We start from the raw sequence: 25,438 nt of genomic DNA, 5'->3' as shown, positions 1-25,438 counted from the left end.
AGATCCAAGTTACTTATTCTAATTGAGAGGAAATTGCACTCCAGGGGCTTCTGATAACATTACTATATTTTGTTATAAAAGTCAAAATCAACCTCCAGTATTTTGGGGAAATTCTTAAAAGTTTAAATTTACACAGATGATGCATTTATTCTTTTAAAAACCAGCCTTTCAACATTGGAGTAAGGACCCAACTTCAACCTCATTGCCACAGCTGAAGGAAACAGGGGCATCTGAGACTGAGCTCCTTTGGCATGAAAAGACAATGTTAAAATAAAATGTACCTTGGGCACAGAGGAAAATGCAGATGGAGTCAAATGGCAGTAAGAGGCTCATGGTGACAAACTGAAATTTAAAAAGAAAGGAACAAACATTAATTTTCACGAACTCCCTAAAATACAATTCTCATGTTATAACTTTCACTGGGGAGATGTATTCCATTCCTTTACAGCTGTCTAACATCATCACTTGAGAAAGTTTGTTTGCCCTAAAGATGCATATATATAATACACAAACAGAGACACTTAGGAAAAGGGGCTGGTGGGAAGAGAGAATAAGAGATCAAGATGTAAATGGAGAGAGAGAAAAAGGAGGGGAAAAAAATCTTATAATTATGTTTGTTTCCCTGTTTGAAGTGACCTGCAATAGACACACCAGATGGTAGAAATGGCTGCAGAAGCACCTGAAGCAGGGACTGCTGAACTGGGGGAAGGGGAAAATGGGGCCCTGCTGGGGCCACCCCTTCCTTCCAGACCGAGAACTGTACAACTCTTGGGACACTAGGATTCAGGGGTCCCCTCTTCCCCCTTCCCTTTTCTTTCTATTTAGCTGATCCCTTCCTAACTAGCCGGTTCCAAAACAACCGTGGAACTAACATGACATTTGCTGCCATGACACTGTTCACTCTGATTAGGTGTTATATACATAACCCGATCACACTCCCCTCTCAGGCAAAGGCTATAGGTAAATAAGTGGACAGTCACTGCACCAGACCATAAGGATTGACAGACTCCGGATAGGCCAGACCATCATGGGAGGAGAGGTCCAAAAATCAGGATGGAAATAAAGCCCGTCATGGGATTTGGCCCTTCTCCTTCTGCTCTCAGACAGAAATGACAAAGGAAGAAATGCACTGGGCGAAAAGACAAGAGGAAAAAAGGGGACCAGGCTTTTTCCAAAGCCTGTCTGTTTGGTCATAACATAAGACCCCTTGGTTAAAGTGATAAAAACAGACACATTGTGGCCTTTGGGCGCTGCCATAATAGCAATCAGGATTACGAGGATACAGAAAATCCCTGCCATACAGCAGTTATGAGCTGACTTGGATTGCCCATTCCTATCAACATCAGCAACCGACCTTTTAAGCAGGCTAGGGTCTAGATTTCTCAGCCAGGGCACGTCTCTACTTTCTAGGAGTGCATTCCATTTGGAATAACGCTGGATGTTTGTCCTGCTTGAAGCGCGTATATGGATGCACTGTATATACTGGGGCAGGCTGAAATTGCCCTTGAAGATGCCGAATGCCAGAGTTAACTGATTGCTGGTTGTGTAGAACATCCCCAGAATTAAACATGTCTCTTTTTCCATTGCACTTCATCTGCCTTTTGAATTTATGGGCACTTGCAAATCTCTTCCAACAGGTTTGGACCTCAGGATGAAGCCTGGGCTCTGAAATCCAGGGAGGGTGTCAGAGCCCAGGTTCCAGCCCGAGCGGGAACATCTACACTGCTAGTTTTAGCCTCACAGCCCAATCACACAAGCCTGAGTCAATTGACCCAGGCTCAGGTTCAACAGCACAGGTTTTTCTTTGCAGTGTAGACGTACCTTTAGTAGCAAGGTCCCTGAGTCCCATTGAAACCAAACTGAGGCACCAAATCTGCTTTGGTGCTTTTGAAAATCCCACTAGGTGCCTAAGCTGCATCTTTAAGCACCTAAATCCATTTGGAAATCTGGCCCTAAAATCCTGTGACCTTGGGGAAGTCCTGTGCCTCAGTTTCCCCATATACAGAGTGCAATGCAGTTAGACTCCTCAGTCTACATTCAATGATGTTGAGATCTTTGGATGGAAGGTAGTGATATTCCAGACACACTAAGTGTTAGCATTATCCAACCTACGGGTGTCATGGAAACAGGATTCTCTTATCAAGTGAGGTGTGCAAGAACCATCTCTCATTTGAATGACAGACTCCGTGTTCTCCCACATAACCTCAGGTTGAGTTACATTTGTAAGTGGGAGCACATCCAATTGACAGTTGGAGGAACAAAAGGGGTCAGATTATTATCCTCATTGCCAGGAGGTACAAATACAAAAACAAAACCCACCCTTTACGTACACTAGAGTCTCCAGAAACACTAACCTCATTACAAAGGCAGGCACTGACCCTAACCTCTCACATCCCACATGCTCAGGACCTGACCACAGCTTCATTATGTAGCATTCCTAAACAGACCTGTAAACAAAAAAAGGTCTCAGAAGGCACGATGCGGTTAATTAGATCTGTCCTGATTAATTATACCGTGCAGCAAACAGCAGTGAACAGAGAGGCCTGTGTTTATACAGTGGGTGATGAGAAAAGGACACAAACATTTTATTGAGGGTTACCCAACAGCAACATACCTTGATGTTTACAAAATGGCTCGGCTTAGGGTGACACTAGAAAAAACACAAAAAGAGGGGGGAGACAGCAGAAAGATCAGATCTTTGCAACTGATGGAATGTTGCTTTTTCTCTCCTTAGAGCTGATCATCATGGGGATAGCAAGGGCCAGGAGAGGTGGAGAAGAAGGGTCATCACTTGGTGCATTGGAGGGTAAAGGATCTTCTGGGGGTTGGATGTTCTGCCCCTTTCTTAATCCAACTCATAACATGCAACCTTTCACCAAAGATCTCAAAACGTTTGATTGGTTTGTAAAACCTATGACAGGCTGTGTCTACTTTAACAATTAAAACTCCCTAACCATCTCTAGACAGCAAAGGCATGTATTGTAATTCAAGGCTGCTCACAGTATGTGGAAGATCCTAAGCAAAGCAACACAAGCGGGGGTCCTTGCAGCTCTCTTGGTATGGACACCCAGTTTCTGCATACCAAAAACTGGCCACTGCAAAACAGGGAGGGAGCAGACTGTAGGAAAAGATCCCTAGTGTGGTGCATTGCTTCCCAGTGACACTGTATCACAAAGGGACAAGGAGTGAAAAGAGGGTCACGGCCTTGGCAGCGCTAGTATTGAATTATCTATTACCGTCAGCTGCTGGACAGTTGGCGGGTCTCTTGCATGCAGGGGTAAAAATGCATCTACCCAGGTAGCACAAGTATGAGGCTGCCACTGTTATTTCTGTAGTTTTCTAGTTAACCACATTTAGTGTTGCAGGAATGTAACTCTCAGATCCAAATGCAACCGCTCAATCACGGAGACTGAGCAGATGGCAAAAGCCTTTACATATTTTTAGCCCGGACACTTGCTTTCACTCAAGTAAACAAACTAACATCAACATTTAGCTCCTTTTGTAAACACTGTCCTTTTTGCAGCAGATCTTACCTTCCTAGCAGCTGGGAGGGAGGGGGTATAGTATACACCCTACTGGGGTCACATGCAGGTTGAAACGGTTAAGATTCCAAACTGATATATAACCCACGAAGACAAAGATATAAACAGAGGGCATGTCAAATGTCAGTTGGTTTTACCATTCCTCAGCTTTCAACCCATTACTTATCAGAGCCAAGAGGGAATGCAGGACTTTGACCTTAAGTGATAGATGACTGCAGATTGGCTTCGGATGCCACCATCACTATTGCAACAAAGCTCTGGCTGAGTGAGTCACTGAACCCAGATCTCCTTCCACCCGTCCCCAGACCATCCTTTCTCCTCTATCACTTATTTGGTCCATCTTATTGGAACTATATGGGGTAGGGGTGGTGTCTTCCTACATGTTTGTACAACTAGCTCAATGGGGCTCTGGTCTCACTTGAGGGCCTTGGGCTCACTGCAATACAACTAATAGCTGTACTAAGTGTCTTATCTGAAGGACCTTACTAATGGAGGACCAGGTAGCTAAGGTCTGCTATTCCTGTAGGCTTATTCCACTAGGCAGCGATAGCCACATCCTGACTGACTGCCCATCAATCACCATCTCCGTAGCTGTCTGGGAACTGTCACATACATCAGTTATCAGGGAGTAGATAAAGGAAATAGCTACCTGGGCAGGGATTGTCTTGTGAAGCAAAATGATGTTCTTGGAATCAGCTTCAAGATCAGCAGTTCTACTGATGAGCGAGAGGGTGGTGGTTGTTTCTGTGATGGGAACACCTGGTCTTTAGGGGCTGGACTGAGAGGAACTTTCTTTTCCTTTTTGTTTGGAAACTTTTTTTGTTTAAATGCAAACACATAACTAGCTTGTAGAATGATTGCTGCAAATTAGAACTAGCCAAGAGCTTAGCAGGAGTAAAAACCCAAAACCAGGACTTGACATTTAGTGTATAATGAGAATATCCACAATAGGACAGTAACATTATGTGCGCACATACACAAGAGGCTTGTAGGGATATAAACCTTTATGCCTCAGGGCATAAGGCACCCTCTAATTGATGAGGAGGATTAGGAAAGGAACCTCTCCTCTGGGCAGGTTATTTCATAATTGCTCACTTCAGGATTCTTGCACCTTCCCCCAGAATGTCTCATACCAGCCACTGTCAGAGGAAGGATCAGAGACTAGATGGACTGTTGTAGAATATATGGGCTAAAAGTATTAACATAACCCAGTCACTGTCCAAAATTAAACAGTGTTAAACAAGGTTCGGGGTTTGGTGTACAGAGACCTCAGCTTGCTTAGAACCCTGGCAAACACACCATTAAACATCCTTGTAACCTTTTAAAGTACTTAGATTTCCAGAAAGCCTTTGACAAGGTCCCTCACCAAAGGCTCTTACGTAAACTAACCTGTCATGGGATAAAAGGGAAGGTCCTTTCATGGATTGAGAACTGGTTAAAAGACAGGGAACAAAGAGTAGAAATTAATGGTAAATTCTCAGAATGGAGAGGGGTAACTAGTGGTGTTCCCCAAGGGTCCATCCTAGGACCAATCCTATTCAACTTATTCATAAATGATCTGGAGAAAGGGGTAAACAGTGAGGTGGCAAAGTTTGCAGATGATACTAAACTGCTCAAGATAGTTAAGACCAAAGCAGACTGAAGAACTTCAAAAAGATCTCACAAAACTAAGTGATTGGGCAACAAAATGGCAAATGAAATTTAACGTGGATAAACGTAAAGTAACGCACATTGGAAAAAATAACCCCAACTATACATACAATATGATGGGGGCTAATTTAGCTACAACGAGTCAGGAAAAAGATCTTGGAGTCATCGTGGATAGTTCTCTGAAGATGTCCATGCAGTGTGCAGAAGCGGTCAAAAAAGCTTCATTAAAAAGGGGATAGAGAATAAGACTGAGCATATATTATTGCCCTTATATAAATCCATGGTACGCCCACATCTCGAATACTGTGTACAGATGTCGTCTCCTCACCTCAAAAAAGATATACTGGCACTAGAAAAGGTTCAGAAAAGGGCAACTAAAATGATTAGGGATTTGGAACGGGTCCCATATGAGGAGAGATTAAAGAGGCTAGGACTCTTCAGCTTGGAAAAGAGGAGACTAAGGGGGGATATGATAGAGGTATATAAAATCATGAGTGATGTGGAGAAAGTGGATAAGGAAAAGTTATTTACTTATTCCCATAATACAAGAACTAGAAATGAAATTAATAGGCAGCAGGTTTAAAACAAATAAAAGGAAGTTCTTCTTCATGCAGTGCACAGTCAACTCGTGGAACTCCTTACCTGAGGAGGTTGTGAAGGCTGGGACTATAACAGCGTTTAAAAGAGAACTGGATAAATTCATGGAGGTTAAGTCCATAAATGGCTATTAGCCAGGATGGGTAAGGAATGGTGTCCCTAGCCTCTGTTTGTCAGAGGATGGAGATGGATGGCAGGAGAGAGATCACTTGATCATTGCCGGTTAGGTTCACTCCCTCTGAGGCACCTGGCATTGGCCACTGTCGGTAGACAGATACTGGGCTAGATGGACCTTTGGTCTGACCCAGTACGGCCGTTCTTATGAAGAAAAGAAGGAAAAACATTTGAAATGCAAAGTATTAAATAAGGCTTTCATATTAACAGCATCCCTTGTTCCCTTTCCCTTTGGCCGAAGAGTGTTTTGGCTGAAAAGCCCCCGTGTTTGTCAGTCTCTTAGATAGTTTCAGAGGTGCTACCAACTGCCCTTTTGCAGAAAAGAGAAGTTAACTGAGATGGGCTGGTGCTGCTGTTAAAGTCTGATCCCGCTTCATCCCAGGTAGTGTTTGGGATTCATCTGGAGCCAGCAGAGGTGGCAATGTCATCTGGGTCCCTCTCTTTGGCCCTTATCTGGTCAGGACAACTCTCAGGATCAGCATGTCAAAGGCCTGGGGTCCCAGGAGACAGTGGGGGTGGCAGCTGAGTGACATAGTTACACCAACATAAATTTGTAGTGTAGACCAGGACTCAAACTCACATGGTTACATTCTACCAAATACAACTGGAGACGGGCTCAGTGGCCCCAGATTCCCATGTAGCTTTGCGCGTGCTTTGAACATTGCCTGGTTTCCACCCCAGAAGTGTCTGCATTTCAGTGTGATAATCTCTCTGTACTCCGTACTTCCCGCCCAGGTATGGTGGGAGTACAACAGGTTGGGAAAAGGGTTTAGTTTCTGCTGCAGAAAAAAATGTTTGGTTTTTTTTGAGAAAAAAACCAAAATATGGAAAAAAATCAAAATTTTTAATGTTTGACATGAAAAAAAAAGCAAGATTTTCTGCAGAAATCAGACACTTGCCACCAAAATTTTCCTTTTCCTAAAACCCCAATTTTCCATCAAAAAAACAGTTTTGACAGAAATTTTTCAGCCAGCCCCAGCAGTGAGCCTAGTTAATGTTTGCAAAAGTGCTTTTGAGTCCCTGGAGAGAGAGAGAGAGCGGCTCTAGAGCGAAAAGTGGAATTGCAGAATTAAAGTTAATGCCACCCCACTGCTAATCATACCCAGCATTTCTCTAGTGCTGCTCATGATGTCAGAGTGCTTTACAAACATGGCCTAATGCGTGGCTCTCAACCAAGGGTACACAGAGGTCTTCCAGGGGGTACATCAGTTCATCTAGATATTTGCCTAGTTTTACAATGGGCTACATAAAAAGCACTACTGAAGTCAGTACAAACTAATATTTTATTACAGACAATGACTTGTTTATACTGCTCTATAGACTATACACTGAAATGCAAGTATAATATTTACATTCCAATTGATTTATTTTATAACTATATGGTAAAAATGGGAACGTAAGCAATGTTTCAGTGCCAGTGTGCTGTGACACTCTTGTATTTCTATGTCTGATTTTGTGAGCAAGTAGTTTAAGTGAGGTGAAACTTGCGGGTACGCAAGTCAAATCAGACTCCTGAAAGGGGTACAGTTGTCTGGAAAGTTTGAGAGCCACTGGTGTAATGAATCCTCCCTGCCGCATGTGGCGTTGCCAAATTAGCAAGTCCAAAGTATGTTTAAATAAAAGGAACTAAACACAAACCATTAGTTCAGCAAGGAAGTTGTTGTGTCCCTCAGTAGCTTCCTGCCCCAGTACATGCCAGGAAGGTAAGATTATGTTTTTGCTCTTCCCCAAGGGCATGATTACTTCAAGTTAATACCAAAGCATACGTGACTTGACAACAATGGAAAACTAGGACAAGACCCTACTTGCTACCAGATGTGACAGGTGTGCGGGGGGTGAGGGGATATTCCAGGTTGCTTCAGTACAGAATACAGACAAAAATGTTTCAATGACACTGTCTTACCTCAGGTTTAAATGAATTAATTCTACAGTGCCCAGCCTGATTCTTGCTGGGAGAAAAAGAACTTGAAAAACCAACTCGTAGGCTCAGCAGCAGTGTGTCAGCAAATGCTTGTCAATGTCAGCTCCAAGATTAGCATCAGTCAAACAACTTCAGAGGGTGTGTTGGCTTGGGAAGTGGGTGGGAGCAAAAGGCCTTTAGTTTTTCTTCCCTGGTGTAAAAACAGTGTATTGGGGTGGCCAACCTGAGCCTGAGAAGGAGCCAGAATTTACCAATGTACATTGCCAAAGAGCCACAGTAACACGTCAGCAGCCCCCCATCCACTCCCCCCCCCATACTCCTAGCGCCTCCCACCCACCGGCAGCCCCACCAATCAGTGCCTCCCCCTCCCTCCCGATCAGCTGTTTTGTGGCTTGCAGGAGGCTCTGGGGGGGGGGGGAGGAGTGAGGGCACAGCAGGTTCAGGGGAGAGGGCAGGAAGGGGTGGCGTGAGGGCAGGGCCTGTGGCAGAACCAGGGGCTGAGCAGTGAGCACCCCCCAGCACATTGGAAAGTTGGTGCTTGTAGCTCCAGTCCCAGAGTCGGTGCCTATACAAGGAGCCGCATATTAACTTCTGAAGAGCCGCAGGTGGCTCCAGAGCCACAGGTTGGCCACCCCTGCAGTGTATGGTCAGGTTTTCAAAACTGTATGCGTGCAATCCTATGTCTGCAGCCTGTAGGGTTAAGTAAAAACTGGTCATTTGCCCACAGATACCAAACTGGTGCTTACAGTTAGGAGAATCAAGTACACAAATTAAGTGTGTGATGTTCTGGAAAATCCAGCCTGGTGAATTTGTAAAGGGTTTTTTTCCCCTTCCCCGCCCTACCCCCCAGGTGTCTTTTGTCACATGTCAAATATCTAAATGTGCTTGTTATAACAACAAGTGAACCAGAACAAAACCCTGGATCCAAAATCATCAACACTGTGGATAAGTGGATCTAGAACAGGAGTGGGCAAACTTTTTGGCCTCAGGGCCATATCAGGGTTGCAAAACTGTATGGAGGTCCGGGTAGGGAAGGCTGTGCCTCCCCTAACAGCCTGGCCCCTGCCCCCTATCTGCCCCCTGACTGCCCCCCTCAGAACCCCTGACCCATCCAATGCCCCCTGCTCCTTGCCCTCTGACTGCCCTCCCCGGGACCCCTTCCCCCTCCAGCCCCTTTCGGAATGCGACCCTGTGAAAATGGGCGGAGGACTCAGGAGGAGCAGGGGCAGCCACACAGCCAGAGAAAAGCGGTGGTTTCCCCTTCAAAGCGCCGCTTCTCTCTGGCCAGCTGTGCGGCCGCCCAGTGCTCCTCCCGAGTCCTCCGGCCCGTGTTCACCGTGCTCCCCCCACCCACACCTCCTGCCTGCTCCCCTGAAGCTGCAGGTGAGCCTCCCTCCTTGCTCTCCCCTGCTCCCGCAGTGCAGCCCCCCCGCTGCAGGGGGGTGCACTGGTGCTGAGCTGCCCGAGTGCCCGGCCCTGGGAGCCCCTGCTGTTGGGGGGCCCCCAAGCCAGGGCACCCTGTGTTTGCTGGTAAATCCACCCCTGTGCCGTGCCACCCATCTGAAGCCAGCCACACCACCCAGCAGGAGCTCACAGCCCTACCGCCCAGTGTGCTGGCGGCACGGCGAGCTGAGGCTGCAGAGGAGGGGGGACGGCAGGGCCCTGGCAGGACAGGCCCGCGGGCCGTAGTTTGCCCACCTCCGATCTAGAACCAGAGCTGAACTTAGTCTATAATGGGCTGAACCAAATGGATCCAAGACCCAGGGAAAATGCAGACCTGGAACACACAGCTTGAGCAGGTGTTTCTGTGAGATGGAGACGACTATAGCTTACAGCTGATGTAACATGCTGCTGATTTTTTGTTGAAATAGCATTATCATTATGGGGCACTATGGGAAAGCATAATAAAACACCCAATAAAGTTCACCATTACTACAACGTCAGCAAAATGGTTAATCCTGTGCACTGCTTTGTTGCAAACCCAACCTCTGAGTCTGAGCCTCTTAAATCAGTGCTGAGGCATGAAGAGGCTTATTTGAAAGTGCCAGCCAGTAGCTTTAATTAATTACCACCTACTCTTAGCTTGGCTCACAACAAAAAGAGCTGGCTTACCAGGCTGGTTTCTCAAACCCTCCTGGGTCTATTTATAGAACAAAAGAAAAAAAGATTGTTGTGTTTTTATTCAAACGATCTCATGAACAAACCAAACTAGACTTCCGTGGATGGGATATAATATTGCTGGTTCACTCTAAGCATTGTTTTTTTGCAACATTTGGCCTGAATAAGTAGTAACCCAACAGCCCAGTGCAGCCAAAAGCACAACCTTTTTGTAGACTGAAGTCTCCTTTCAAATGCAGATTTGACTTCCAAGATAAAACCAAACAGTCGATCTCTATTCCATTAGGTTTTTGGCTGACACAGAACAGCTGCTTATTCTGATCCTTTCAATTCCTCTGGATTCATTCCCCTCCACGTGTTCTCCTGATTTAGCCGGCCTGCCTGTCAATCAGGCTGACCTGGGCATTGGCCTCTTCAGAACTGTATCTGGGTCTGGAACTCGTTGAGGGTCTCGCCCTCCATTTGCTCATTTCTCTCTGGAGGTCATATGCATATGCCCGGATAGTTCACACCAGGCTCCTTTCTCCTCAAGAACTCTCTCCCGGGTTCCAATTCCACACTTTTCTCACACTACTTCTCTAGGAGGAGTTCAAATACCTTTCCACATCTTCCTTGTCTGCCTGCCATGCCAACTTTACTGTGGCCTCCTGCCTCCTGGAGATGTTCCTCTCTGAAGTCTACATGGTCTTCTACAGGTCTTCTAGCACACGCTGCCTCTTTTCACTTATGAGCTTGACTTCACTCTTAATGTCTCCTCTGGTCTTGTCGGAAGCAGCCAAACTCTGTGACCTTCCGCTCCGTCCTCCCACATAAATAGTTCTTAGCTTCTTAGCTTCTGCTGCCTGTTGGTCTATTACTGCCTTGGCCAGCGATAATTCTCTCTCTGTTCTGTTCTTGTTTGTTTGGTCCGCTTGGTCTGCGCTCTGTGAATCAGTTGGAAGTCTGAAGTTCAGTGTTTCAAGCTCAATCTTGGTTCTTCAACACCAGCCATGGTAGAGGCCTCAACTCCAGCCTGTACAGTGGACCAATGAACCCTAGGATCTGGGTGGACTGTGGATAGGATAAGCGATAATTGTTGAATCCGCCAGTGCGGGGTGGGGGGGTGGTCCTCCGCTCTTCGTTGGGTGCTTCTGTGTGGCCGGAAAAGTGGGCTGTGGCTACCCAAGCACCTCCTGCAGTGGCCTCCTGCCTAGGAGGACCCTCCTGTGCCCCAGAGTTCTCTAGCCCTAACAAGACTGGGACCAGCCCCAACAAGACTGGGCCCAAATTCCTGGGGGCTCAACCCCCCTGGCTGCCAACCCTCCCACCTAAGTACCTGCCACCTGTGACCCTACTCCCTCCCCCTGCACTGGGCACCTACAATTTAACTGAAAATTTTAAAGCAAATTTAACAAATTTACTAAATTAAAGAATTAACAATAAAGAATAAGAAATAATAATATAAAGAAATAAATTACATGAAACACATCACCACACTCTGTGGCAGACACATCTAAAACAGGCTCTGGCCCTGTGTCTGCCCCCTTCTTCCCACTAGCAGCCCTTCTCCTGGCTCTGCCCAGGCCCTGGCTGGCTGTGGGATGGGACTGGGTGGAGGATGGTGTGTGTGGGGACTTTTTGGGTGGTGGGATCCTTCCGGCTTCTTCTGGCCCCGGCCCCAGCCCCCCTCCCAGCCCCCCCCCTGGCCTCACTTGGACCCATCTCAGCTGGGCTGAGTGCGCTTTCTGGCTTTGCCCTTTCCCCCTGGCTCCCCCCCCTTTGGCACCACGCTCTGGCCTCCTGCCACTCTGGCTCTCTGGATGCAGCTCTGCTCCCAGCACAGGATCTGCTCTCCTGGGATCTGCCTCTCTGGCTGCTGCCTGCTCCTCTCACAGGATCTGCTCTCCCTCTGTGCTCTCTGCTCCTCTCTGGCTGCAGCCTGGCTCTCTGCACTCTGCCCTCTGGATCTGGCCTCCTCTCTCTCTCTCCCTGGCTGCCTCCTCCTCTTCTCTGGGCTGCTGCACATCTCTGGCTGGCTGCTCTCTGGCTCTCTGGCTGCAGCTCTGGCCCCTCTGGATCTGGCCCTCCTGGCCCCCTGCTCCCTCCTTAGCTCGGCCCCTTCTGGCCTCCTCTTGTCATCCTGTCTGACTCGGCTGAGGGCTGCTCACACGCTCTCCCAGGACCCACGACCCTTCTGTCTCCTCCATGCACTGGTGCCCTGGAACCTGCCTCTTGCCTGTAATTCCTTGGCTGACAGTGGCTGAGCTCTGGACAGTGAACTGCCATCCCTCCTGGTCAGGGTCTGATTTGCCATCAACACGCACACATGTTCCCTCCTGAAATTTTAAGATCCTATTTTCCTGGGAGCGTGTGGGGGTGGGATGAATAATACCACATTAGCTTCTTAGAAACAAAGCACTCAGACATAAGACACAAATGCATGTATTTGCTTTTGCTGGCAGCTTCCAACCGCAGATTTAGCTTGCTCATGACAGGCAACAATGGAAGAACAGAAATGCAGTTAAAAAAAAAAAAAAAAAAAGACAGCCACCCAACAGACACTCCTTCATGGCAGCTTTCCACCATGCCAAACGCCTGCCAGCAGCTCCACAACCTCAACCACATAACTAATAGATTAACATGTTCCTCTGCATTCTCCTCCTCCAAGGGTCACAGTAACACTTCGGGGAAAGGAAAGGGCTCCAAGATTGCTAGGAGACACTGTGACATTTCAGAATGGTTAAATATTTTGTAGATCCATCATTTCTAGCTTCTCTGATCTAGTTTCAATTGGATATGCTTATTCTTCACTTCCTGTCTGAAACAGCTATATAGCGTGGTTGGAAACTGACAAGTAACTACCATGGCTCCACCCTAGATATGCCCGCTCTAAGGCGAATAGAGTTGGGTGGAAAATGGGTGCGTGTGTGAAAATTTTCAACTTTTTCGTTTGAAAAAAAAGTTTTGTTTTCAATTTTTTGTTTGGGGGGAAAAAAAAAAACCACAGAAGTTTACCATACATTTTTGTTTAGCCAAACCCCAATTTTCCACTGAAAAACACAGATGGTTTTGCTGGAACATTTTCAAGCAGCCCTACTGGTGAAATGATGATGACTGTACAGAAAACAGGTCTATACTTACACCCAGCTGGGCCCTGTTTGGGCTTTGGATCAGGTCCTATAACAATTAACAATATCTGAATTTAGGACCTTTTTTGACCCCAAAAGCTTGTGCTAGAACTTACTGCATAGTTTGCTCCAGTGGACATCATCACGCTCCTGATTTTGCCCACCATTAGAGCAGCAGGCGTGTTTCCACAAACATCTGAACTTTGTGTTGCGTCCGATGCGTGTAAGGCCTCTCTAGGCACATATTAGTGGTGTAGTTAAAACTGTAATCACTTCTAATTGTCAGGGGCTTTCCTGCAAGCAGGGGGCTCTGTAGGAAAGTGTGCAGCGTGATCTGGGCCTAGCAGCAATCAGCTCTACAGCCAGCCAGCCTAAAGGAAGGTGGGATAAGCAGTGTGTCTCTTTCAGGGAGCAGCCAGCTTTGTTTCTCTCTGGTTTTTGGGTTCTTGTGTGTTATCATTCTGGATTCTAAGAATAAAAGTAGTGTTACCTTCCAGCAAAAGTATTTGATGTTTTCAATCTAACTCCTCTGTGAAAATAACACTTTGCCCTTCTTTAGAGTTTCAGGCAATAAGGATCTCTCCGAAGCAATCTATAGTTAAGTACAGGATACTAGGAATAAATGCTTTGTTGAAGCGCCTGAACCAGAGGGATGTAGCAATCTATGTGAACTCAATCTCTTAGGTTAAACTAGCTACAGCTATAGGCAAACAATATAATTATTCCAAGGCTGTGAAAACATCTACGTGACTGACTCATGTACCTTGCTAGGAGCTATTAATCCAAGGCTAGAATACACTTCCAAAGATTCCAGTGCAATTACTGTACTCTGCACAGCACCAAATCCTTTAGCTTTTTGCAAAGGGTTGTTCAAGACTGGGGATTTTATTTCAGACGTTCCCATCTCAGGGGCTGCCTACACAGGAGCGGGAGTTGTGATGCCCAGGGCAGGTCGACAGACTCGTGCTAGCTCAGCTCGCGCTACCATGATAAAAATATCCGTGTGGACGTTGCAGCACTGGGCTAGCCACCTCAGTCCAAGCCCACCCAGCCTCCTGGGTCCAAGTTTGGGTGGCCCACCGAGCCCCTGGGTCTGAGCTCGAATGGCTAGTCTGACCTGCCACCAATGCCGCATTCAATGACTAGCCATTCAAGCTCAGACCCAGGGGCTCGGTGGGCCACCCAAACTTGGACCCAGGAGACCGGGTGGGCTTGGACTGAGGTGGCAGGCCAAGCTGCTGCCAGTGCTGCAACAGCCACACTATTATTTTTAGCCAGCTAGCACAAGTCTGTCTACCCACACTGGGTATCAAACCTGTCAGCTGCAGTGTAGCCAGATCCTCAGGGGTCTGTTCCTCAGCACAGAAGTTATTTATATGCAATGTATTCCTACAGGAGCAAGCAGGCAAGATCTGGGCTTATGTGCAAAAAGCATACCGAAGAAATGAGCATATGGAGACACCCTGGCCTGATTCTCCGCTTCCCTACACCTTCTGTAATCATCTGCACCCGTGCAAGCTGAGTGTAGAAAGTTAGTGATATACATTCACCTTGCATAGGTGTAACTGACTATCCCCAGTAAAAGTTTGTTGAGAATCAGGCCTCCTATATGTACAGAATCTTTGCAGCACACCGCAGCATTGTGTGTCAGCAAGGAGATGGGACACTGCCTTATTTCTTAAAAATGCATCAATCGCTCTCTTGAGAATCAGGCCTCCTATATGTACAGAATCTTTGCAGCACACCGCAGCATTGTGTGTCAGCAAGGAGATGGGACACTGCCTTATTTCTTAAAAATGCATCAATCGCTCTCTTTTTAAAATGTGACTGAGGTATACACGTACATCCATCCAACACTGATCACTAATGGGTCAGAAGGACCTTTGGTTGATTGGCCACCTGGTCCCATGAGGCTGCTGACTTAGGTCAAAGGCCGATGAACAACAGTTCCAGCACAGAAAGCCCTGCAGCCATCTGAGAGGCGACAAAGACAGCACACCTGGAAAGCCTGCATTGGGGCAACAGACAACTGACTAGTCATTTCTGAGCAATGCAAAGCCTTTGCTGTTGATTAGAATACTGCTCCTGACAATATCATACCTCAAAATGCAAACACATCATTGATCAGTATGGCAGAACAGGGCTCACTGGATCATGAATAGCAACAGTCTGGCAATTTCAATGGCAGGTCAGTCCAGCGGTCCATTTAGATTGGAATCTGTCCTAAGCCAGAGGCCAATCTTTGATATTCCAGAGGAAGACAGAATAATCCCCATAAATCAGTCAATTCTACCATGTATGCAGGGTGCAGAGAAAAAAGTCCACTTTTGCTCCCTTTAGCAACCAGCTTAGATCCTCGCGCCTGGGACTGATAATCTGAATCCTGGCATATATGATAAAATGTAGTGATTGATCATAAGATACCCAATTCCCTTTTAAAGCCCAGCCGGAGTGGTTAAGTCTATGGCCTCCTGCTGCAGAGCTGTGAGCCCCGCTAGAAGCCAGTCTGGGATTTTCCTCTCAGGCACTAGTCCTACAAACTTACGCTCTATTAAGCATGTAGTGTAAGTGTTCGATTTTAATGGGCTTTAGCCCTAGGCCCCAGTCTTGCAGCTTGAGCCTTCCCATTGCCTTCAATGGGCTTTGGCTCAAGACTGTTTTTAAACATACACGTGAGGATTTCCATCAGGTTAGCTGGTCAGTCTGCGTGCTCTGAAAAAGCCAGTGAGCCATTCACACCCATGAGACCCTCCCTGCCAAGGCTGATTTAACCCATGTCTTTTAGATGATGCTCTGTTCAAGTTATCCAACAACTAGGTGTCCTGGACACAAGAAAGGACCACAGGGGATTTGCTCAGCTCATGGACCATGTGTGTACATGCTCCCAAGTACATTCACATCAGAAGTCAAGTGTGTAGCCAGAACATAGTTACCTTTACATTTGGTATTGTTCTCTAGAAGAGACACCAGGAACAAAAATACAATCAGAGAAGGTGGGTTTTCTGTGAAACCCCTCAAGCGCCCCAAATAAGCCATTTTCATTGTTTCTAGCTCACATCTCCTATTCACCTGTCATCCTCCCCACAACCTCACCAATATAAACAGGAAGAAAACTCTACCCTTCTAAAGCGCCTTTCATTCCAGGCTCTCAAACTCCTTTACACACATTATCCACCACAATGCAGCTCAGACAGTATTTTATCCCCATGTAGCATGTGTGGAAACTGAAGGACAAAGAGGCTAGGGGACTTGCCCCAGAACACAAAACGAGTTTGTAGCAGAGCTGAGAACAGAACCCAGGAATTATGGCTTCCAGACTCCTATTATAAGCACTAGACGATACCAGCAAATATAGCTGACAAGCATGTTTAAAATAGGGGTGATGCTTTTTTAAACAGAATTCAGGATCTATAGTTCCATTTGTTCCAGGTGAATGGGTCCCTTATGACCACAGGCAAGAGCTCCATATTTGGCCTATAACACCGTAACACATTGGGGCATAGAATAAGTTTAGCCATTGGCAGCTGATCAGTACAGATGAGCTATTCTGATTCCTACTAAATTCTTGGTGGCCAGACAATAACCATCTAGCTGACTGCCCTCACCTGCTAACTAGGTCTGCTGCTGGTTGTGGAAAGATGTAGGATGCATGTTAACACTTAAGCCAGGACTCTCATGGAGTGTAAACTGAAATCAACCCTAGGGATCCAATCCTGCAGTCTGTGCTAATGAAGAACTCCTACTGACATAAGTGGGTAGCCTGTGAGAGAATAGAAACTGCAGGTTCAGGCACTGCATGAGCCCAAAAGGGAAATTCCCTCCAGCTAAGTCCAGTAGGAGCTTAACCAAGGTTGCCTGAGCTGAAAGTCAACTTTATATTTCTAACAGTTAAGCAATGCACTTTAAAAACCATTGTTAAACTCCCATCAACTGACTTTGCACATGCTATCATTCAGGCGTGCATAACCCAAACATATATTCTGTTCTAAATCCACTTGTTCCATGAAGTCTGCCAACTACAGAGACCACATACCACTCTCAGTGTGTTCTGTATAATGCTCCCACTCCTGTCTTTTAAGATTGTATCCGAGGATGCTGAGGGAGTTGGCTGATGTGATTGCAGACCCATTGGCCATTATCTTTGAAAAGGAGAGGTCCCGGACTATTAGAAAAAGGCAAATATAGTACCCATCTTTAAAAAGGGGAAGAAGGAAAATCCGGGGAATTACAGACCGGCCAGCCTCACCTCAGTCCCTGGAAAAATCATGGAGCAGGTCCTCAAGGAATCCATTTTGAAGCACTTGGAGGAGAGGAAGGTAATCAGGAACAGTCAACATGGATTCACCAAGGGCAAGTCATGCCTGACCAACCTGATATCTCCTCATAGAAGGCAAACTTGCTCTGTGGGTTATTGGGAAAATGGTGGACATAATATATCTTGACTTTAGCAAAGCTTTTGATATGGTCTCTCAGAGTATTCCTGCCAACAAGTATGGACTGGATGAATGGACTATAAGGTAGATAGAAAGCTGGCTAGCTTGTCGGGCTCAACGGGTAGTGATCAACGGCTCGATGTCTAATTGGCAGCTGGTATCAAGCTGAGTGCCCCGGGGGTTGGTTCTGGGGCCAATTTTGTTCAACATCTTACTTAATGATCTGGATGATGGGATGGATTGCACCCTCAGCAAGTTCGTGGATGACACTAAACTGGGGGGAAGAGGTAGATACACTGGAGGGTAAGGATAGGGTCTAGAGTGACCTAGACAAATTAGAGGACTGGGCCAAAAGAAATCTGATGAGGTTCAACAAGGACAAGTGCAGAGTCCTTCACTTAGGACAGAAGAATTGCACGCACTGCTACAGGCTTGGGACTGACTGGCTAAGCAGCAGTTCTGCAGAAAAGGACCTAGGGGTTACAGTGGATGAGAAGCTGGATATGAGTCAACAGTGTGTCCTTGTTGCCAAGAAGGCTAACGGCATATTGGGCTGCATTAGTATGAACAATGCCAGCAGATCGAGGGAAGTGATTATTCCCCTCTATTCGGCACTGGTGAGGCCACATCTGGAGTACTGCATTCAGTTTTTGTGCCCCCCTCCCCCCTACAGAAAGGATGTGGACAAACTGGAGAGAGTCCAGAGGAGAGCAACAAAAATGATTAAGGGGCTGGGGCACATGACTTATGAGGAGAGGCTGAGGGAACTGAGCTTATTTAGTCTGCAGAAAAGAAGAGTGAGGGGGGATTTGATAGCAGCCTTCAACTACCTGAAGGGGGGTTCCAAAGAGGATGGAGCTCAGCTGTTCTCAGTGGTGGCAGATGACAGAACAAGGAACAATGGTCTCAAGCTGCAGCAGAGGAGGTCTAGGTTTGACATTAGGAAAAGCTATTTCACTAGGAGGGTGGTGAAGCACTGGAATGGGTTACCTAAGGAAGTGGTGGAATTCCATCCTTAGAGGTTTTTAAGGCCTGTCTTGACAAAGCCCTGGCTGGGATGATTTAGTTGAGGTTGGTCCTGCTTTGAGCAGGGGGTTAGACTAGATGACCTCCTGAAGTCTCTTCCAACCCTAATCTTCTATAATTACAAGCTCTTTGGAGTAGGGACCTTATTATTGTTTACAGGGCCGGCTCCAGACCCCAGCGCGCCAAGTGCGCGCTTAGGGCGGTGTCCCGCGGGAGGGCGGCAGGCGGCTCCGGTGGACCTCCCGCAGGCATGCCTGCGGAGGGTCCGCTGGTCCCACGGCTTCGGTGGACCTCCCGCAGACATGCGGGTCCCGCAGACCGGAGCCGCGGGACCCGCAACCGCCAGAGCGCCCCCCCGCGGCGTGCCGCCCTGCTTGGGGCGCCGCAAATCCTAGAGCCGCCCCTGATTGTTTAGCACAGTGTAACTACTATATAGTGGCATGTATCCTCACAATAAAGTACTATACCGTTCATAGACTGCAATACTGTGTTTTATGGATCACAATGCTCAATACTAGTTTTGTAGATAAAGTTTTAAGACTTATTACAAACAGTATTAAAAAGAAGCATTAATATAACTAGGTCTCATCAAAATAAAATCACAAGCTAGATCCTTAGCTCTCGTAAATCAGCATAGCTCCATTAACTTTATGGCTCTATGCCAATTTACACCCGCTGAATAGGTCTGTACGGTGAACAATGCCAAGACAAATTATAATTGGGAATACATACTTCAAGTACTTTATAAACTAGAGCTACTAAAAATTGCTCACTAACTGTTACACTTCTACCTAAACATGCTCTATTATTTTACAATCTGAACTTGAGCACACTACTATTCAGATATATTATGCTGCCGACTATTTAGCCTTGTAAAACTCTGCAATAATATATTTAGACCGACATGTTTTGCAAATAATGCAGGGTGTTGAACTGGCCCTCTAGCAGGACAAAAAACAGAGCTAGATAAGAACAGAACAGGCTGACTGCAGCTTTATGTATTCCAGGTGTGTTTGGCTTAACAGAAACCAAAGTGGGGGGAAATTCCATGAAGGAGGGGAGAGAAATCTAACTTTAATTTGTATTTTTCCATATATACAATACGTCCAGAACAAGGAGCATGCTAAAAAATACGCTGATGAATATTGCACCAGGACAGGATGTCTGCGTGGAGTTACTCAATGCACAAGTTAGAAGGAATTCTCTCTTCTGTCCTCCTTGTGGTGGTTACATTTCTGCCCGTGTCCTCCCCCATCTCTCGGGGGCTAACACCCTCACTAGTTTATGAAGTCCCCGCAGGTGCCTTGGGACACCCACCAAGCAGTCTGCAGCTGCCCCGGCAGAGCTCACTGAAGCGAAGGGTTCAAGCTCTGGCTAACCTTACCGAGCAGGTATCCATTTTCTGCACGCACCCCCGGCCCAGGAAGCTGGCACGTCTCCCACCAGGCAGGTGCCGAGACAGACAATGGGGACGGGTCACGCCGTCCTGGGTCGGGACAAGAGCCTTCGTGCTAGACAAAGCCACGCTCCTTGCTCCGCACCCCCCCTCCCTTCCTCTCCTCCAAGGGCTTGCGGGCAGGGTCCCCACGCGCCCCGATCCTGGGTCCTTTGCCTGCTCTGCCCCGGCAGCTGCAGGCAGCTGTTTGCCAGGGGGGAGAATCCAGCCTCACCTTCCACTTTGCAATTACGGCTCAGAAGGGAAGAAGCAGCAGCCGCCGCCACTGGGGAGGGGGTGCAGCGTGCTCAGGCAGCGGTTCTAGTGCAGCTCAGGTGCGGGACGGGGACGCCAGACGCTTCGCTTGCTCCCGGTGGAAGCTAATGGGCAGCGATCCGCCCGGGCGAGATGAACGCAGCTGCCGCTGGTTACGCTGCTTACAGGTTTGGCAGCGCGGCGCTGCCTTCCCCTCGCTCCTCTCTCGTCTCCGCTGCAGGGGGCGCTGCAGCGCAGGCCGAGGGGGCAGGTGCTGCACGGAGCGAAGTCAAGCCAGGGCGGGGGAGTTCTCTCCAGACTTTTCCATCAGGCTGTAACCTGGGTCAGCAAAGCCACGCCAGGGCCTGAGCACTGAACAACTCCCTCCCTGCCAGTGCAGGACTGAGCCTTCTCCTTGCTGGTGGCTTTGGCCAGTCTCGTTTGAAGTGCAGGTGCCTCTGAGCATGCAGAGGATCAGTGATTTCCCTACACCCCCCCCCAGGGGGTGTACACCCCCCCTGAATTTTCCCAACACCCCCCCCCCCAGTTTTGTGAGCTAGTTACATACCCATTTAGTGACTGTTTGGAAATCTGAATTTAAACTGAAACATTAATACACACTTTAAAAGCTTATACAGTGTATGATAAAATATGTGTATCTGAAAAAGTATAATAGATTTGAAAAGTATGAACATAGACTAGCTTCCTTGCTTCCTTATACAGCTGTTTTTTATGATGTCAGTGCATTCATTTCGGTGATGTTGGCCAACCTAATAATTTCAAATGATGATTTGTAAGCAAAGTGGGAGATAAATATTTAGAAAGATACATTTACAGAACAATGGTTATAACCAGGCCTAAATGAGCTCTCCCTGACAGCTAGTGATGAGCTGGGGGCTAAGGCTTCAGGGCCAGATTATATTTACATTCACATCTAATCTACCTAGGTATCCAGCAAACAGAGCTGTGTTGTCCAAGTGATAGATTTTGGCTGGGGTTGGGTTACAAACCACTTGAATGTAGGGGGAAGAGGGGATGAAATGTTGTTTTTATTGTATGAGTAAAGGGCAGTAGAACTGTACTTAGCCTGTGATGATTTGAAGGCATCAAGAGAGAAGGTGGGGACCTGTCCCTCTCCACTGTTTAAAGACAGAGCTGATTAGGCTCAATAGATAGTCTTTTGTTCTGTTAAGTGACCACTGCAGCTGAAATCACTGACAATCAGGTCTAAGTGCTTAGTCCTGTTGTGGGGACAGTGTTCCTGTGGGTACAGTGTTTTTGTGTAAGAGACAGCCCAGACTGCACTAGCAGTGAGGTTCCCGCACTGAGAGCTCAGCTGAAATCACTGAGAGCTGGTGGAACCTCAAGAGACCAACTCACAGAGATCACAGTGGTAGGTGACAGCAGAAGGTGACTGTGCAGGGCCATTGGCAACAGAGCGGTGGAGTGAACGGTGGCATAACGAACAGCCATGGCCAGAGCGAACTGTGCCTTTTTGTCCCCCACCTGGGAGGTGTACTCACGTGAAAGTAAAAAAAACAGGAGTACTTGTGGCACCTTAAAGACTAACAAATTTGTGTGAAAAGTGAAAAGACGTGAAAGTGAAGGCTGAGTCTCCACTGACCAAGGACAACACCGGTGAGTGGAGTGTGGTGGAGGGAAAAGTGAGGGGCACGTTAAATAACCATTTGTTTGTTGGACTATATTTTAGTCACTTTGCTCCAGAATGCTAGATTTGTGACTGGGAATGTAAACTTATATAAATATGTTTCCCATTGGCCATTATCTTTGAAAAATCATGGTGATCGGGGGAGGTCCCGGATGACTGGAAAAAAGCTAATGTAGTGCCCATCTTTGAAAAAGGGAAGAAGGAAGATCCAGGGAACTACAGGCCAGTCAGTCTCACCTCAGTCCCTGGAAAAATCATGGAACAGGTCCTCAAGGAATCAATTCTGAACCACTTAAAGGAGGGGAAAGTGATCAGGAACAGTCAGCATGGATTCACCAAGGGCAAGTCATGCCTGACTAACCTAATTGCCTTCTATGATGAGATAACCGGCTCTGTGGATGAGGGGAAAGCAGTGGATGTGCTATTTCTGGACTTTAGCAAAGCCTTTGATACAGTCTCCCACAGTATTCTTGCCAGCAAGTTAAAGAAGTATGGGCTGGATGAATGGACGGTAAGGTGGATAGAAAACTGGCTAGATGGTCGGGCTCAACGGGTAGTGATCAATGGTTCCATGTCTAGTTGGCAGCCGGTATCAAGTGGAGTGCCCCAAGGGTCGGTGCTGGGGCCGGTTTTGTTCAATATCTTCATTAACGATCTGGAGGATGGTGTGGACTGCACCCTTAGCAAGTTTGCAGATGACACTAAACTGGGAGGAGTGGTTGATACGCTGGAGGGTAGGGATAGGATACAGAGGGACCTAGACAAATTAGAGGATTGGGCCAAAAGAAATATGATGAGGTTCAACAAGGACAAATGCAGAGTCCTGCACTTAGGACGGAAGAATCCCACGCACTGCTACAGACTAAGGACCGAATGGCTGGGCAGCAGTTCTGCAGAAAAGGACCTAGGGGTTACGGTGGACGAAAAGCTGAATATGAATCAACAGTGTGCCTTTGTTGCCAAGAAGGCTAATGGCATTTTGGGTTGTATAAGTAGGGGCATTTCCATCAGATCGAGGGATGTGATCATTCCCCTCTATTCAGCACTGGTGAGGCCTCATTTGGAGCACTGTGTCCAGTTTTGGGCCCCACACTACAAGAAGGATGTGGATAAATTGGAGAGAGTCCAGCAGAGGGCAACAAAAATGATTAGGGGGCTGGAGCACATGACTTATGAGGAGAGGCTGAGGGAACTGAGATTGTTTAGCCTGCAGAAGAGACGAATGAGGGGGGACTTGATAGCTGCTTTCAACTATCTGAAAGGGGGTTCCAAAGAGGATGGATCTAGACTGTTCTCAGTGGTAGAAGATGACAGAACAAGGAGTAATGGTCTCAAGTTGCAGAGAGGGAGGTTTAGGTTGGACATTAGGAAAAACTTTTTCACTAGTAGGTGGTGAAGAACTGGAATGGGTTACCTAGGGAGGTGGTGGAATCTCCTTCCTTAGAGGTTTTTAAGGTCAGGCTTGACAAAGCCCTGGCTGGGATGATTTAGTTGGCTTTGGTCCTGCTTTGAGCAGGGGGTTGGACTAGATGACCTCCTGAGGTCCCTTCCAACTCTGAGATTCTATGATTCCAAAGGAGCAATACATAAAATGGTAAAGTCCACAAAACTCTACACCTCTGCAACTAGGGAGAGAATTTGATTCACAAGTATACAAAATTAGGGGTCTCATTTTCCCCACCTTTAAAAATATTAATACAAATACTAAACTAATACTTGGCATTCAATTAACTTTTCAAAAATGCTATTTTACAGATTAGTCACTGCAATGTACAACAGAGGTAGGTCTCAACCTTTTACAAATGGGGAAACTGAGGCAGATGGGTAAAGCAACTTGCCCAAGGACAGAGGGTGTGTCACAGGTTGCAACCAAACACTGAAAATTGGGACTCCCTGGCATCCATCTCTCTTATATGATACAGTTTAAATGGTGCCAGGGAGAAGTCAGTTGGCAGGCAAGCTCCATTTACTAGAAGAAATCATCAATTTAGGATCACTTTTTTTTTTTAAACAGTCTCAGACTCAGTGTTGCTATGTGAAAAATAGAGACAGTACCTATTAGCATTCATGGGCTCTAATGAATAATATGCTCCCATTATAGGAAGCACTATACTAACACATAAAAGACAATTCCTGACTAAAGATTTTGCAGTTTAAGGCATTGTTGGCAACTAGTTTTTGTCTGAAATTAAATAATGAATGAACTATCACTTTTAAATGCTTCTCTTCTCCCCCTGCTGCTCGAACTGCTCCAGATTTTTCAGCACATCACACATGTGCCATTTTCTTAAGAGAGATTAACAAACTTCTTGTGCCCTCTGATTCCCACTTCCCACACAAGACAAACAAGGATTCCCTAATCAATGTTTCCTTCTCTTCAGATGCAGCTGAAATGTCTTTTAGGAATTGGTTGGACTGTATTTACATACAGTGAGATACAACTTACTAGGGCATTTACAGGACCAGCAAAAATTGGCTGCTGGGAGCAGCAGTATCTGAAAGGGGAACAAAAGCTGTAGGATTATGGCAGCAGTGCCAGGGCCGCCCAGAGGGGGGGGGAAGAGGGGCAATTTGCCCCAGGCCCCGAGCCCCACGGGGGCCCCCACCAGAGTTTTTCGGGGCCCCTGGAGCGGGGTCCCTCACTCGCTCCAGGGTGCCCGGCAAACTCTTGTGCGGCCGGGCCCAGGAGCTTCTGCCGCTCCCTGTCTTCGCCGGCGGGGGGTCCTTCCGCTCCGGGGCAGAAGGACCCCCCACTGGCGAATTACCGCCGAAGACGGAGCGGGACCCGCCGCCGAAGTTCAGCTCGGTCTTCGGCGGTAATTCGGCGGCGGGGGGGCCCTTCCGTTCCGGGACCCGCCGCCGAAGTGCCCCGAAGACCTGCGGCGGGGCCCCCCCGCCGCCGAATTACCGCCAAAGACCGGGCTGCGCTTCGGCGGCGGGTCCCGCTTCGGAGGTAATTCCGCAGCTGGGGGGCCCCGGCCGCGGGTCTTCGGGGCACTTCGGCGGCGGGTCCCGGAACAGAAGGGCCCCCCGCCACCGAAGACCCCGGGCCCCCGGAATCTTCTGGGCGGCCCTGAGCAGTGCTCTCTCTCTCCTGTATATAGCCCCACCCTGCAGCTGGTCATGCTCCTTACAAAAAGACACACTAAGAGTCACAATCCTTTGTTTAGGAGAAAGGGGGGGAAAAAAGGGGACAAGAGGAGGAGTTTAATAAAGAATTAAGTTTATTGCAAAAGGAAAAAAACCCTTAGTGAACAACCAGACACTACAAAAATAATGCACAAGAAAATAATGAAAAGAAAACAGATTGTTTAGGGGAGGAAGAAACTGAAGAGGGGAAGAAACTAGGGAGGCAAGATAAAAAGGCTTAAGAAAAACTGTGTGACATTTAAACAAAAACTGTGAAGCAAACAACACTCAAGGGCCACTCCATTCACTGCTGAAATGCAATTATTTCAGTTGCAACTGTTTGACAGTACACAATACTGCGCAGTTTAGAATTGAAGCAGTG

The 25,438-nt window shown here is 47.2% G+C and overlaps 1 protein-coding gene across 3 annotated transcripts in view; it reads right to left on the bottom strand.

Annotated features, from left to right (window-relative positions):
- The window catches only part of VWA2 (von Willebrand factor A domain containing 2), a 67,110-nt gene extending 46,799 nt beyond the window's left edge, over positions 1 to 20,311 (bottom strand). The window contains exons 1-2 of one of the 3 annotated variants that reach the window (XM_039546069.1): positions 20,239 to 20,311; positions 282 to 342 (exon numbers count right to left, since the gene is read on the bottom strand). In XM_039546069.1, coding sequence (XP_039402003.1) covers positions 282 to 333 — 52 coding nt within the window. In that variant the 5' untranslated portion in view covers positions 334 to 342; positions 20,239 to 20,311. Of the gene's footprint in view, positions 1 to 281; positions 343 to 2,354; positions 2,431 to 19,952; positions 19,994 to 20,238 lie in introns of those variants that run through there. The other 2 variants (XM_039546068.1, XM_039546070.1) reach the window with 2 other exon arrangements.
- Positions 20,312 to 25,438: the final 5,127 nt, after the last annotated feature.

Source organism: Mauremys reevesii, linkage group 7 (assembly GCF_016161935.1).
Source record: "Mauremys reevesii isolate NIE-2019 linkage group 7, ASM1616193v1, whole genome shotgun sequence".
NCBI lineage: Eukaryota > Metazoa > Chordata > Testudines > Geoemydidae > Mauremys > Mauremys reevesii.
Note: the sequence above shows the minus strand (reverse complement) of the source record. Positions and strands in the feature narration are given on the sequence as shown.